This window comes from Pavona decussata, unplaced genomic scaffold (assembly GCF_977016875.1).
Source record: "Pavona decussata unplaced genomic scaffold, jaPavDecu1.1 SCAFFOLD_4, whole genome shotgun sequence".
NCBI lineage: Eukaryota > Metazoa > Cnidaria > Anthozoa > Scleractinia > Agariciidae > Pavona > Pavona decussata.
Window position 1 is genome coordinate 1,672,286 of NW_028145428.1, and position 15,535 is coordinate 1,687,820.

Consider the following 15,535-nt stretch of genomic DNA (forward strand, 5'->3'; position numbering starts at 1 on the left):
CCTTGTTTTTCTCCAAGACTAATAGAAACTCCAGCCGTTAGCCGCCGCCATTTGGGGATCTTAGCTATCTAGAGTGAAACTGAGTCTTACTCAAAATGGCCGGGGTTAAGCAGCTGTTAAAATCTCTCAGTCTACCATGATTCAACGCGCGCGTCAGCGGAGGTTTCGTATGATATGAAACCTCGAATTTTCCATTCGCGTTATTTAAGCGAGCCTAAATCATGTATAATCAGAGCCATCCTTTGGAAATACTGGACAGTTAGCGTTTCATGTAGATAGTTTTAATATTACTCTTTATCGGAAAGTGGATATTTTGTTCTGAATCGGAAATTTTCAACGGTTTTGATCGTTTTATCGATTAAGCCGTTGGATGATCAAGATTGTGTCAATGGCGGCCTCGAGAAATCCAGTGGAAGACCTAGGAGACCCGAGGCCTTGAAAGTGATATATCTTAGTGAATTGCTTCGCAGCAACTGGGATACATCGAGGTGACTGAAAGCGAATTTGCTAGTTTTATTGCATTACGTGACACTGAAATCTTTGTTTACAACCCATTCCTTGTGTAGTTTCTAGCTACTTATATAATCGAGACTTCCTCGGCCACATTTCAACACCAATACAAACAATCTTCGTGTGTTTTAAAAAGGAGGGAAAATGCATATGTTCATTCAAAAGATTGCGCAGGATCGTACAGTGACGCGCTGCAATTTACGATAAAACATTTTCACACCTCTTTCTCTTGCCTGGCATTTTCGAGTTTTTGGTAATCGTTCACGAGTTACAATTTCATAACGTTACAAAATTAACGGCATAATAAAAATGTTTTAGAATAACCTGGTTTCTTTTACAAACAAACGTAAAAGATCAAGAAAACAACTGCGAAGTAAGAAGACATAACCTATGATCGCAGCGTGTCCGCACATAGTTTCCTTGAAGTTCCATATTTGCATAGCGTTAGCACACAGAGCAAATTAGCGGTTTGGCAGGGACAACCGCGATTGGTACCATTCTTTTGCTTGGTCTTGCAAGCGGACTTACACTTGCAGTAAGTCCTGTTCGGCTGCACATGTTAATTCCCAGGGTCTTGGGATTCTTTCCTGCTCTGCAATCTTTTCACCGAAAATCCGAACATCGGAGTTACCTTATTGCAAGATTTCTAGTCGTTTCGCCCTGAAACTAAACTTTCTACGATACCATAATTTTTGATTCTTGAAAGTGGTTGCTCTCTCACCGAAATTTGAACTTCTTTTAAATCGTTCGATCCTGCACTTCGAGATCAACTTGAACCGCCATTACTCATAGTTCTGTTTACGGAACATAAACAATAACAAACGCACGCGTTGCATCTTGGTAGACAGTCTTTAAATTTGAAGGGAACGGGATTATACGCCAAAGAAAGAGTGAACTTGAAAGACATAGGACGGCAGATTGCAAGGTCGAAGATAATTTTAGTCAACTTTTTATATAATTCAGCGTTTTACTTGAGACAACTCTGCTTGAGTATTCCACGCTCTTGTTTGCCATTGCTGATGCTGCAATGCTCTTTTGAAAATAAAGAGATCATCCAGGCACAACCATAAATCTATTGTTATCAAGAACAACATACAGTAAAACACAGCACATTCAAAGTTGAGGGATGTAATATAAAGACGGACTAAGTAGACTTACGTTCTATGGCAAGTTTGATGACACTTACTATTTTTCCTTTGTAAATCTTTCATAGACAAATTTCTCCAAATGTCTGGACCCACATGGTCTTCGTTTGGAATCGCAGTCCCCCTAAAGGGACACTGTACTTAGACGGAAAAAAATCCGGTGAAAAGGATTCCAACCTTAGAGAACCACACATTGACCTTAATCCAACCAACCACACAATGTATGAGCTTGGCTACAAAAAAGACACCAAAGAAGTACTCCATGGTTATCTTAGAGACCTGGCAGTGTTTATGCGCCCCCTTAAACCGGCTGAAGTTTTTACTTTATATAGTAAGTTTTCATTTTAACCGTGGTGGGGCCTAGACGCCGTTGAGGTTTTTGTAAACGTTTGGACTTCTTTATGACAGCTTTACAACGGCTTCCGATCCAACCGGCTAATTAAAATGCAGCACCTGTAAAAAGGAGGAGTTATCAAGAATCACGTTTGTTTTATGACGGCTGACTGCTCTGCTAACCATATGTCTTGTATTTTGATTGGATGGTTTGACCAAAAGGCTACAGAATTTTTTTGGAAAAGTATGGTTTTGTCAAGTGACAATGGCAGATTGTCAGTAGTTCAATGCTCATTAAGTAACAAAACGCCTTTGTCAGAAGTCGATGTAAATGCTGGGAGGAAAGAAAGAAATAAACAAACCAAACTAAACAAAACAACAACAAAAACCGTAGGCTTTTTACAAAAATTCGCATTCCGCCACTCCCTCCCACTCTCATCCCCCTCACAATGGTGGTATGTTTCGGTAACAGTGCTTTAAATTCAATATTAAAATTGGTGAAGAAAAGACGGAATAAATTCCAGACATCATTTCGAATTTGGCTTGCGAAAAATGTCAGCCCTCAAAATGCGTGAGATGATTGCTATTTGATATCTCATTCACCCAAAGTGCAAAATTAGTAGAAAATCCACCCCATAGTAAGAGGCATATACATTAACCTAACAATAACTGTGGAACCAGTCGAACATAATCTATTCTGAACCGCCCAACTCACAGAATATGTTAAAAGGGCTATTTTTCAAAGTTAAAGAATTTGATTGATGCGACTAATAATTTTTTTTTGTCCCAGGCTCGACACGTGCGTTGTGCCCGATACGGCGAACCACTGCTGGAGGTTGCTGCGATTTTCCATTCGTGTACAAAAATATCCAACATAACACGTGTATTAGCGAGGACAACCAACATTTGTGGTGCAAAGAGACATCGAACAACCAACAGAATCAAAGGCGGCGAACTTGTGCTGGTAATTAATGTTACTTTAGGAGGTCTTACGAGAAAAACATTTCACGTAGTCATTACAAATTAATTTAACGTCCATCCATCCATCCATCCATCCATCCATCCATCCATCCATCCATCCATCCATCCATCCATCCATCCATCCATCCGTCCGTCCGTCCGTCCGTCTGTCCGTCCGTCCGTCCGTCCGTCCATCTGACCGTTCGTCCCTTCTTCCGTCATTCATCATTCATCTTCATATTCATTTTTGGGGGCTTTGTTCATCAATTATTATATTAGTCAAATTCTACGTTTCCTTTCGTGTATTCCTATTTTATGGATGTGAATGGCATAATTTAGTTCCTTACGTGTTAGATACTTCAGATTCTTATCTTTTACCTGGACGTGATTGTACAGATGGTTCCTATTTTTGTGTGAATGATATTCTACTTATTTTGTTGGGAAATGTATACTTTTGCAGTAAACGATGGCTGTTTGGAATTTCGCGAAGGATTATGTGGATGGGTTAACTCTAACCAGGAAGTTTCACCTTGGAGACAAGTAATGAAACAAGAAATGGAAAGTTCAACCAATCAAGTCAATTCCTACTTACAAAAAAAAGGATGGAAGCAATTGCAAGGTTAAAAATAATCCATCACACTTCTTTAAAATTACGGCAATACGCATGGTATAATTTTATACCAACGCTACGGATTAAGGATTAAACAACGGATGAAGCAAGGAAAAGAACAACAACAACAACAACAACAACAAAAAAAAAAAATTCAAATTATATGATCATAAGTATGTACCATTACTACTATAGCTTAATGTACATTGTATTTATGTAAGTGTGTTCGGTTTAATGTACATGTATGATCATACACAAAACTGTAGTTTATCTCTTCCACCTAATTTAACCTACTAAACATCTGTTACTTTCTCATTTTAATTAGTGGTAATTTGAAAAAAGGGTCTTCCTTGGTTTAGATTAAAGCAAAAGCACACTACATATGTTGAACAGCATCAGTAAACTTTAACTTCGTACAGGTCCTTCGATGGAAAGCAATTATCAGCTAGAGTTTGCTGAGAATCACACTGCCTATGTGAACATCACTGATCTACCCGATCTCACTGAGTTTACCATTTGTTTCTGGATGAAAACATCAGACAAAACTAGTGCAGGCACTCCCATATGGTACAGAGTACGATATGAAAATAACGGGAAGATTATCACTGCCATTGGACTCTTGGACTACAGAGGTTTCTACGTTTATGTTGGCAAGCAAACTTCGTAAGTTAGGTTGTGCGATATCTATGCCATATAGGACTCTTGGATAGTTTATATTCTTTGCGTATCAGCATATTAACTGTCCAAGAGTCCTGCTTCTGCCGTTGTTTTCGGTTTCTTCGCGGTTGCTTTGAGGGGGATCTACTGAGGCAAAAAAAGAATGCAACAATATTAGAATGTGAACATTAAATTTATTGAGTTACAAAGTCAATTGGGAGACTTACCAACTGTTCTATTAGGGTTAGGGGAAGAGGATTTCAAGACAAAGTGTTACATTCCTAACATGGAAGAAGCGTTTTGATACCTCCAATTCACAACTGTGGCGGTGCCAAAAACATGTGGAACATGCTGTAGATACCTGAAATAAGCACTGTAATTATCTATTAGGGAAAAAACTCCCATTTACTCCATTTTGAGCAGCACTGAAGTATATAGTATATCAGCAAAACTTGAAGGCAACATCTTGAGGATTGACAATAATGGTTATTATTTTTGATGTGCTTATATTCGTAATTTGTTTCTTTTTATTTGCTTTCATCTAGGAGAAAAACGAGTTCAAAAGCAAACGACGGCACTTGGCATCATATTTGTATGGTTTGGGCTTCTACGGGAGGAAAAGTTACTATCTACAATGACAATTCAATTCTCCCACTAAGTGGCAGTTTTTCTGATGGAGAAGCTATTCCTGGTATGTGATTTACTTAATAGCGGCTGCCTGTATGAATCGAGAACTGCATTTCAGCGACCACTTGGTCGAATTTCTGATATTTTGTCTGAAGATACCCTTGGATTAACTATTTATTTTCGAAAATAATATTTTCAAGTTCCAAGGTATTTTATTTTTAGAAAAAATTGCAAGAGTTTGGAATGCGGTCTAGGTGCGGTCACGGGCCGATGAAAACCGCGAAAATTTAGGTCACAGGATGAAGCCCCGTTCACGGTGCAAAATAACCCAATGAACTTGAACCTTTACACAAACCTAGACCAACAATCCCACAAGAAAATTAAGACAATAAACATTCCAAACTCGCTTGCTTCTTTCTAAAGCATGAAGGTTTGTGTACGCTACCAAAATGGCCTTGAAACCAAATCTTATATTCACTAAAATTAAAGTGTTTCTGGTATGTAATTTTCTCTAAATTAAATCCCCTATCTCGAAAGACAAAGAAATGGATTTTAATTGTTCCAAGTTTCAAGCACTGATCCAAACTCTTTTCCACTCAGGAAAGATCGAATTTGCGTGCGATACTTGCAGCTCACAATTACATCACGAATTTTGAGATCAAAACCCATTCACAAACACTTGACATCTGGATCCCGGAAATGTTTCCATAAATCACAAATTGGGCCATAAAAATTAATCAGACTGACTGAAGACAGCCATTCAATGTTTTTCGATCCCAGATTTCTTTCCTGTTATGCTCTAAAAAAAATATGTTGATCTCATCATTTGTGGGATAGTTGGTCTAGGTTTGTGTAAAGTTTTAAGTTCATTGGTCTATCTTACACCGTGAACGGGGCTTCATCCTTTGACCTAGACTTTCGCGTTCTTCATCGGCCCATGACCGCACCTAAGCCGCATTTCAAACTCTTGCAATTTTCTCTAAGGGGGTGTTTACATGTAAAAACTCGCAGCGGTACGAGTTTGATGCCGGTATGAAATTGTGATTTTATGCCGTGTTTACATTAAGGGACACTTCATGTCGACCGACGTGATTGTGACGCCATATTGAATTGAATATCAAAGACTGCGCATGCGCTACTCGTTTCATACTCTCGTGAGAGTGATTTCATCCTTGAGCGAACGGCCGTACCGCGTTTACACGATATCGGAATGAGTTTTCGTACCGGAATGAAAATCTCGCTCCGGTACACTGACCGCGGGGTAAACTCGCACTGGTATGACTCGCTCCCTCATGAATGCCATGTAAACGAATACAGAGCCACAAGAGGGAACTGGAGTGAACTCGTACCGGAAGGAAAGTAGCGCCGTTATCATGGAAAGACCTCCTAAAATTAAAATACCTTGGACCTTGAAAATGTGATTTTAGAAAATAGTTAATCCAAGGGTATCTTCAGACAAAATATCAGAAATTCGACCAAGTGGTCGCTGGAATGCATGCAGTTCTTGTTTCTTACAAGCAGCCAGTTTTGATTGTTGACTTTTTTTATTTATGGATTCTTTTTCTTTTATTTGTAGTTCTAGTAGCCTGCGTTGCAGCACTCAAGACCTATAAGAGAACTCGATATATACCAGGGATTGTATAGGCTGTCTGCGACGCAGGCTATATTTCTAGTGGAAAATATTGAAATTAAAATAGCGTTAAAACTGCTCAAAACTAGTATTAATCCAATAACTGCCAAACGTTGAGACACAAAAACATTCCTTGGCTGCGAAGGTCAATTAGTTTTGTTTAAATGAAACCACCCAGACGGCATAAAGTACTAATGGCCAAAAAATTTTAAGATGGACATTGACTATACGTGCCACATCAAATTTATTCACAAATGTTTGACTCGAAACACGATTTTTTTTAAAGAATCGGGTGCCCGTACTTCAGTGCGCTCATGCTTTTCTTTTTGTGATCTTTCGTGCTGCTTTAAGTTGAAGCTCGACAGATCTTCGTTCTCCCAAGAGAGAAACGTCGACAAAGGAATGAGCAAACGAACTGTTTTAAAGCTTTACGTTTTAAAAGGGACGGTCTTAGAATAAACGCCATAGCAGCAATTGAAATCTGAAGCAACTTTCGAAAATTTCACTGGGCTCCTAACTGATTATGTAATTTTTCAAGAGCTATAAAAACTGTTTCCCAAGTGACTTTAACCTTCATTGAAATTTTCATGTCGACCAATTTTCCCTTTTTGTATTCCGGATTCCGGTTTTTAGGTAAATCCCAACGAATTTTCAGTGAGAAAGATGGCGTTCAATCATGCATACGTACAAATTAGTTTATTTCGAGGATTAAGCGATCTGTTTATGATAGATGAAACTTAGAAAAAAACTTGTTAGAAAGTCATTTGGTTGTCCTGTGATTTCACTATGGCGTGGTACAAGAATAAATGTATTTTGATAACCGAGTAAAAAGCTTATGCGTATGGGTCACTTCCACTGTTCATCTTTTATTTCCGGGAATTACGGACGTCGTATGTCGTACGTTTTCCCCCAAATCGTATCAATACCAAAAGAAAGTAACGAACATTGATACTTATCGTCCACAGGAAGGGGTGAGTTTATAATTGGAGTAACAGAGGAACAGACAAAAGTTGATCCCAAGGCTGGCGAATTTATCGGATTGATCAGCTACGTAAACATCTTTAACAAATACCTAGATAGCAGTGCCATAAAGTGGATGTCACAAGGCTGTGGTGTGAACCTTCTAACTTCCATCATATCCTGGTCGCGTTTCAAGAACAACATTGTTGGAGATGTAAACGTTCAAAAACCGGCATTGTGTATTGACAACGAAGGTGGGTAACTCGAACTTATATCATGAAATAAAACTATGTTTTAAAGCTTACGTGAAGACTTTTTACCTTTCATGTAAACAGGATATAATTAAGTATTGAACAGAAAACAACCGAAACCCTAACGCCCTTTGTATATGACCTGATCACGCCATCAACTCTCGCTTGGGCTAATTGGACATAATGAATAGTCTCAATACCAATAAACATTTAAGCGGTCCTAAAATCACACAGGTTCACCTAAAATGCGTAGATTTGCTAATATTCTATATCTAGCATGCATTGGTTACTTTGTAGCCCATAACTGTGACGAAAAATACCCAACGTCATAAAGTCATACAAACGGACCTTGTGCTGACAGGCACTGCTTTTAGAATGTAATTTTCTAATCAAGTACAGTGCGTCCTAATTAAATATTGGCTTTCGTATCACAACAATTCTTGCTTTTGTATTTGTAATTCTCCAAATAGGCTATCGCTACATGGTATCCAGTAACAGTACTTCCCAGTCACCTGAAACATCTGTATTTAAAAGTCCACTTTACGAGCGATTCTATACAGGTCACTCTGTCTGCGTGCGGTTCAGATATCTTATGTATGGCTCTGGAAGACGGGTCATTCGTCTTTACCAAACGCTACACCTGCCACATCATACGAGGAGGTTAATGTGGGCAGCGAACGAATCAAACAACACAGATGGGATGTGGAAATATGGAAGAATAGCAGTACCGAGTGTGGCAAAATACAGGGTAAGGATAACAATTAGCTTTCTTTGTGCTGAGTACTCAATGGTACTTCTATAATCTCTGCAGTTTGAATTATAAAAAGGCTTGGTTTGGAGTTTCAGAATTTTCCAGTGTGCTTGTCTAACCTAAGCCCAGTTTCCATTTCAATCTTCCTTGGTCACTAACCTCTAAGTCTGACTGAAGCTAAAATAGCTGATAACTCTACCTTATATGTTCCCCTAACGTTAACTTTGTGAAAATGTTCATGGGCAGTTTCATTTCCTAACCATTTCCTCTATAGGGGATAGAACCTAGTAGTGACCAGTTACATTCTCGTCCCCAGAGCCTCCTGTCCCTCTTAGCCGGCGGGGCCTTTGCACGAGGGAAAGGAGGCTCTGGGGACACAGGATTTGATTGGCTAGTTCCTAACAATAAAAATCAAAAACGGAAGTGAAAATGTTAGCGGCAGAGCGTGGGATGGGCGACTGGCGGCCTGGCGCGAAAAATAAAAGTAGCTACAAAATGAAATGCAGCACGATGGCGGACGCTAAAAAATCGCTAAAGATTCTCTGAAAAAAGCCGTTGGCAAATTTTTTTAACATCTTTGGGTGTTATGATCAAACGGGTTTAATTAGAAACCACTCTGTCGATAGTTTCGTGAAGGAAACACGGTGTGGAGTTGGCAAAAGTCTTTAGAGTTTTTATCGGGAAGGGAAATTTCGCTCGATGATAATTTTCCTAACAAACTCTGTCAACCTAGTTTTTACAAGATAAAAGAAATTACGAATTGCAGTCTTAAATGGAAAAGAGTCCATCTTCGCAGAAGCTTTCGTTGGCTGAGACAAGAGTGAAAGAACTCGCAGTTCTACGCCAATGAATGGCCAAATTTCCCGAGCCTATCGGTGCAAACTGCTTCTCGCCCAAGTGACGATCACAAATGGCTGGAGCATTCCTCACAAATTTCTAACTTGTAATAAAGTACAGCTCCTCAGCTCCTTTAGCTTTGCGACTGATAAGGCAGCACTGAAAAGGCCTCTATTTCATGTATGTTGGTATCTAGCAGCAGTGTAAAATATGTTCTTTCTGTTTGAGTTCAATTCAATGATATGATGACAGGATCCACCATACATACATACATACGTTTATTGACCACTTCCCCAAAGGGGCTTTTCAGTGCCAATTACACCATCCCTAAGGAATTTGAAATTATATCCCTTGTTTTCTCTGTTGCTGTTACTGTCAGTGCATTTGGAAACATGGCACTTAGCATACTTAGAAACAGGTCTAAAAATAATTATTTCCCTATGAATATTATTAATTATCAACAGTGTTTAATATGCAGTTGTTTTGCAACTACTGATTTTTTTTTATTTGGGGAGGGGGAGAGGGTTAAATAATTTATTGCATTCAACATTTGGTCTGTTTTAGAACAACTTTTTAATTTACTTAATATTTGGAACACTCATTGAACCCAACTAAGTCTCTTGAAGGCTACAGACACATAACATGATTAAACACACAAATGTCAATGTGTAATATAATAAGTGAATGACTTAATGAGTGCTGAAGTCAAAATGGGTGAATTTACAGCAGAGATGGATAATCCAACCCGATGAATCTGTATAGTAGTTAATTTGCAGGTATAAATAATAGAGATGGAGTGTTACTAGTTTGTCTGATAATCAGTTATCTGTGTATAACAGTATGGGCACAGATTATATATCCTTCTGATGGAATTCATGTATTAAAATTATTAAAAGCATAATTGTTAATAGAACTGAGTGAAGTGCAAAGTTCAATATTTAATAATTTATTACACCCATCACACTTCTTTTTGTTAATGTTAATATTTATTGATCTGCTTCAAGAAACCCGATTTTTAAGTGGTTATTATTATTTCACTTTATTTTCATGTGGCTAAAGGGATGCGATTTGGAGATAAAAAATTGTGCGATTCTTGAATAAACCACACTGTTGAGAGCCAATCAGATTGCAAGGATCACCAGTGGTTTTAAAATAGGTGTAATAATCATAGAAACAAATTATTGAATGATCCATCAGATGGTCCATCTGTGTTATAAATCGAGCCCTTGAAACAGCAGTTCCATCCTAAAAATGCGAACGTACTGTAGTCATTTTTCCATTAATGATTTGCATAACATTGTACAACTTTAATATAATGACAGATTAACCCTCAGAAGTTTGTATAGTGTGATTTAAGCTGATCACAAACTATATAGTTCTAGAGTAGCTATGTGTTTATTGTGAAAAGAAATAGTATAAAACTTGTTACCATTCTGCAATGAGATGTGCCTCATCAACTACAGCTGCTTTGATTTTTTCCCTAATCTCAACACTGTCCAAAACCTTCCTTTTTCTTTCCAATAAACTTAAATACACTTAATATTCCTTCAATTTGGGATACAGAGAAGTCTAACGATTCGCCTCAAAGAATCATTGCAGGTGGTAGTTTTATGCTGTCAAGATTGATATCTGATCCCGCATCAGCGCATTCAACGGCGATGCGACCAAAATGATGGAGTCACTGACCTCCAGCCATGAGTCAGAACAAAGGGCAAAAGCTGGAATATCAAGGATTTGTCGAAGGCAGAGACACGTGACACATCCCTCCTTTTCTCGAGAATAATTCTAATTGCGTTCCCAAGCTGCTTTCGAAGAGAAATCGTTTCCAAAATAAGAAGACGCAGAAAATTCGCCAGTATCTCAATAAACTTATCGCCTCTGGCAGCCGCCATGTTATTCTCACTAAATTTAATGACATTTCAAGACTTCATACATGAATACCGGAAGTCCTAGAATCTAGGACTTCCGTAATCCTGTGTCCCCAGAGCCACTTGGTTCTCGTGCCCAGCCTCCAGCGGCAAAGAGGACCAGGCGGCTCTGGGGACGAGAATGTGACCAGTTATAGCTAGGGTTACCTCATTCTCGTCCCCAGGGCCCCAACGTTTTTTTTAAATTGTTGAACGAGTGGCTCTGGGTCCATCCAAAAATATCTTTTTTTTTCATTGGCTGTCGAAAACCTGATGCGCTATAAGGTGAAAAATACTACGCTTCTGCGCATTTGTCTTTATTTCCTAATACTGAGCAGTACTGAGCAATAATAATACTGAGCAAGCGCAATGGTAATTTATCACACTGAGCGTGCGCTACCGGATGTCGTGAAATTCACGACATCTGGTAACGGCTGTTACCAGGGCCTACGATCCAACCGCTGACCAGAAGATCGTAGGCTCTGGGACCGAGGATGGGGTTACCTCTACCCTAATGCCATTTCTTTCTAAGAAAAGAGGTTTAGAATTCTAAGAAATCGCGAAAAAAAAAAATGTGGTGCCAAATTTTCTCCGGTTAGTTAGCCAATATGATTATGTTTGATCTCCAGACTACAATTCTTAAATTAAAGAAAAACCCATTTCCATTTTTACTTTTCTAAGCTTTTTTCTCCCAGATACAATTTCACGTAACATCTAGGTATTTTACGCGCTAGTCGTCTTTCATCGGTGAAAAGTATAGCTTTCGTCTGCTTTATGTGTGACAAAAATTTGTCAAAATGAAATATGCCTGTTTTTCGATTCCGCGTTAAATAAAGTTGCATAAAACATGTTTAACGTTTTTCTACAGGTTTCTTTTGAAGCCGATTTGGGAAATGAACCTGGTTATGTGAGCGTCAGAGGTGTTCACACCATTCCGGGATATTGCCATCCATTTCCCTTCAGAGCAACACAAGGTACAAAAAAAAAAAAAAAGGATATCATAACACAGGGTCACTTATAGCAAAGCATTGACTGAATATTTTGATTTATTACACGTAAACGAAGATGGTTTGTTCTTATAGAACAAGGTCTGGTTTGCAACTTCATTTTAGAGGAAGTTATAAAAAAAAATGATAAAAATAACAATGTATTCTTTGAAGTCCCGTCAAAAACGTGGCTGGTCAGTAGTGTATATACTTCCGTTAAATAATGATTTTATTGTTAAGCTAGCAATGTCGATTGTATTTTAGTGTAGAACTGGAATGTTTTTTGTTGGTTTCCTTCCTCGCCTCGCCTGTCAGATTTTTAAAATCGAATTTAAAAATACCATGGTATTTTCCATATAAACTATTGTTTGTAAATCAAAATACTTAATTCATGTTGAGTTTCATCGTTTTTTTTTGTCAGAATGCAAGAGAAAATTTACCAATTCGTCAGGCTTTATTTTCTCCCCATTCTACCCTGGTTACTATCCACCTCTAACTAGCTGTGTCTGGACAATCCATGTTCCACGTGGAAACATCATTAAACTGCGATTCTTGGAGTTTCAGTTAGAAGATCATCCCTCTTGCTATAACGACTTTATAGAAGTTTACAGCGGGCCGGCAAGAAGAAGGAGAAAAATTGGAAGATATTGTGGGCAACGATTTCCCACTTTTCTCATGTCATCTTCAAATGTAATGGAGATAAGGTTTGTCAGCAATGGCAAAGTCACAAGGTCTGGGATGAAACTATATTACACTTCAGAGAAAGGTAGGAGTCCTAATACAATCAGGCATGTGTGTGCCTACCACTGCCTCTATCAAATCTGCTTCTCCCTCAAAACGTAAACAGACTGTTTGGAAGAGCCGAGAAAGTGACTGTTCTTACCGTATCTGTACTCCGACCAACATTTCCATAAGTGGTGATAAGACACAGATACCACTGAAAAACTAACAAAACCGTACAGGCATTAAAGCATTACTAGTATCGACCTACATTGCACATACGCCTCATGTTACAATGGGTTGTACGAACAAATCATAGCCAGGTCCAGGGGAAAGAAAGGAAAGAGAGAGCCAAAACTTTCAGAACCCTAAATTTGCTACGTGGTTGGATTTTTTATTCATCCAGCAATTGGTAACGAAATATATCACGTTTACAATTTGTGTCCAAGTTACGGTGTGCGTTTTGGACCAAGCGATGACTGCACAACGGCAAGACTTAGCACTCAGGACAGGCATCAGCTCGGATGAGCCGTGCGTTCTGCTTAATTTGCATGCGTTGATTGTATGATGATGACTTATTTGCATATTTCCTTTCGCAGAGGCTGGCCAAACAGAGTGCACCCATTACATAGGTAGGAAGAAAGATACTCGAAAGGAAATTAATAGGCTTACACTTGATTAAGACCGCTATGATCCGCTAAGTTATCGTTGGATTGTCTGGTTACTTACACAACAGCTACGGAATGAAAAAGGTTGTTTGGATGCAAATCAAACATGATTGGTTGTCGAATTCTCTCAAATTGCGGTGTGACTTTTAATTTAACAAACAGTTGTACCAGTAAAAAATATTTACAATATCTCTTGCATGATTCATCATTGGAGTGCTTTGAATACCACTCTTGGATTGTCTTTACTTCTCTCAGCACAGCTGTCTCAGTCCACTAGACAGAGCTTAGCAGTAAAAGCAAAAGCTTAATGATGCAAGTTTGTTTTCACATTATGCACATTTTATTTGTCTTCTCTTAAAGGCTGTCCCTCCAGCTGTGAGTGTAATCCCATTTCATCCAATGGCCGAGAAATGGTAATCACTGTTAAGAAAGGCCAAGAACTGACTGCTGTACCCGCAAAACTTCCTTCCAACGCAGCTGCAATGTAAGACAATTATATATAGCTATTGGAGTAATTTTAATTGAGAAGGTAAACTGAAATTTTCAGTGTCATATCTTCAGTAGACAGTATAGTTTTTCTCTTAGCCATTTTCTCTTAGATGCCTTATCGAACAGTGCTTGAAGCCAGTTTAACACAAATCGTTTTTTTTCCATAGACTCTTCCAGAGAAACAAAATTTCCTACCTGCAAAGGAAAACATTTTCTGGCCTTTCAAAGTTGAAGTACTTGTAAGTACAAGGCATGCGTATTTACTTGGTTTACACTGAACAGTTAATATGTTATTAGAATAAAGAAACATTTGGCATGATCATGACATAATTCGTTGTCCGGCCGTTCACCTCAGTATATTAGCAATCTGATGTCAATTAGGAAACGATCTACCTTCCAGTTGCGTTCCAATAATGGCATTCCCCAAGATCATCCTCGAGGTAAAATGCTGCGATCTTTCAGCGATAATGCTTTTCCGGTCACAATGCATAAACCAGGAATCCTCGAGCATTTTAAGAGCGACTTTCCACAAATATCGACCAAGTGGTGTTTCAAGTCAAAAAATCGATTTTGTTCATATTTTTCTCATAGGTAGTCCCTAGTAAGAAACAAACTGAGCTGTAGTTAGTTTTTCCAAATACCACTTCCTTTGGCGTAATTATGCGAAAAACGATTTTGTCTCAGTTAAGCTCAAAGTCCGCTTTCGGCGGGATGGAATTTTCCTTAACTTTCGACGGGTCGCGTATCAATCCACAGACTGCTACTAACCTTCAAATGGCATTTATTGCTCTATTAGGTCTTCTTCTTCTGATTCACGGAAAAACATTTAAAACCTAAGTTACTTTTACGTCCGAAATAGGTTTAGAAAAGCATGCCATAAATGCCAATTTTCAGCAACCACATTTTAGCACTAAAACATTGCCAATTTTACCCACGGGCGATAACTTAGATTTCCCTATAATGACTTTCTATGGCTTCACTGTATACCTATTGATCATAATATAAAAACAAAACTCTGGGTAAATGAAAATAAATGACCCGCTAGGCTTCAGATTTATCAGCATTTTCTTGAGATTTGGCCATCGAAGTGTAAAAAAGATGGCGTGACACACTGTCACGGGTACAAATATTTTTTTCCTTTTAGAAAAAAAAAAAATGAAGCGACATTTAAAAGGAAGCATTTTTCATTCGCAGTAGAAAAATCTTTGAATCGAAAGTTCGGTAGCGTTACGGACAAACATATATTTCGGTTGCGTTTCATAACTGGAAATTTCAGAGTACCGTTCGCTCTGATGCGGAGTCCAGTTCGTTATTGTGTAATATTATTGTGTTAAAACAAATAATTGGAAAATTTATTTTCCTCTTTCTTTATCACTGCCATGAATAAATTAAACTAGAAATAGGTAAAACGGAGCAGATTTGAACTACATTAACCTGATTAAAAGTTTCGACTCTTATGTTAAACTGCATCGTTTGCGTGAAATATACGTTCGA

General features: G+C 38.4%; 1 protein-coding gene across 3 annotated transcripts in view; it reads left to right on the top strand.

Moving 5' to 3' along the window:
* LOC146489711 (uncharacterized) overlaps positions 1-15,535 on the top strand; it is a 109,101-nt gene that overhangs the window by 65,791 nt on the left and 27,775 nt on the right. For all 3 annotated transcript variants that reach the window (XM_085104075.1, XM_085104080.1, XM_085104066.1), the window contains 12 exons: positions 1,724-1,986; positions 2,779-2,952; positions 3,409-3,567; positions 3,978-4,221; positions 4,761-4,906; positions 7,438-7,686; positions 8,154-8,431; positions 12,047-12,152; positions 12,586-12,930; positions 13,484-13,516; positions 13,913-14,036; positions 14,209-14,280. In XM_085104075.1, the coding sequence (XP_084960201.1) occupies positions 1,724-1,986; positions 2,779-2,952; positions 3,409-3,567; positions 3,978-4,221; positions 4,761-4,906; positions 7,438-7,686; positions 8,154-8,431; positions 12,047-12,152; positions 12,586-12,930; positions 13,484-13,516; positions 13,913-14,036; positions 14,209-14,280 (2,193 nt within the window). The remainder of the gene's footprint in view (positions 1-1,723; positions 1,987-2,778; positions 2,953-3,408; positions 3,568-3,977; positions 4,222-4,760; positions 4,907-7,437; positions 7,687-8,153; positions 8,432-12,046; positions 12,153-12,585; positions 12,931-13,483; positions 13,517-13,912; positions 14,037-14,208; positions 14,281-15,535) is intronic.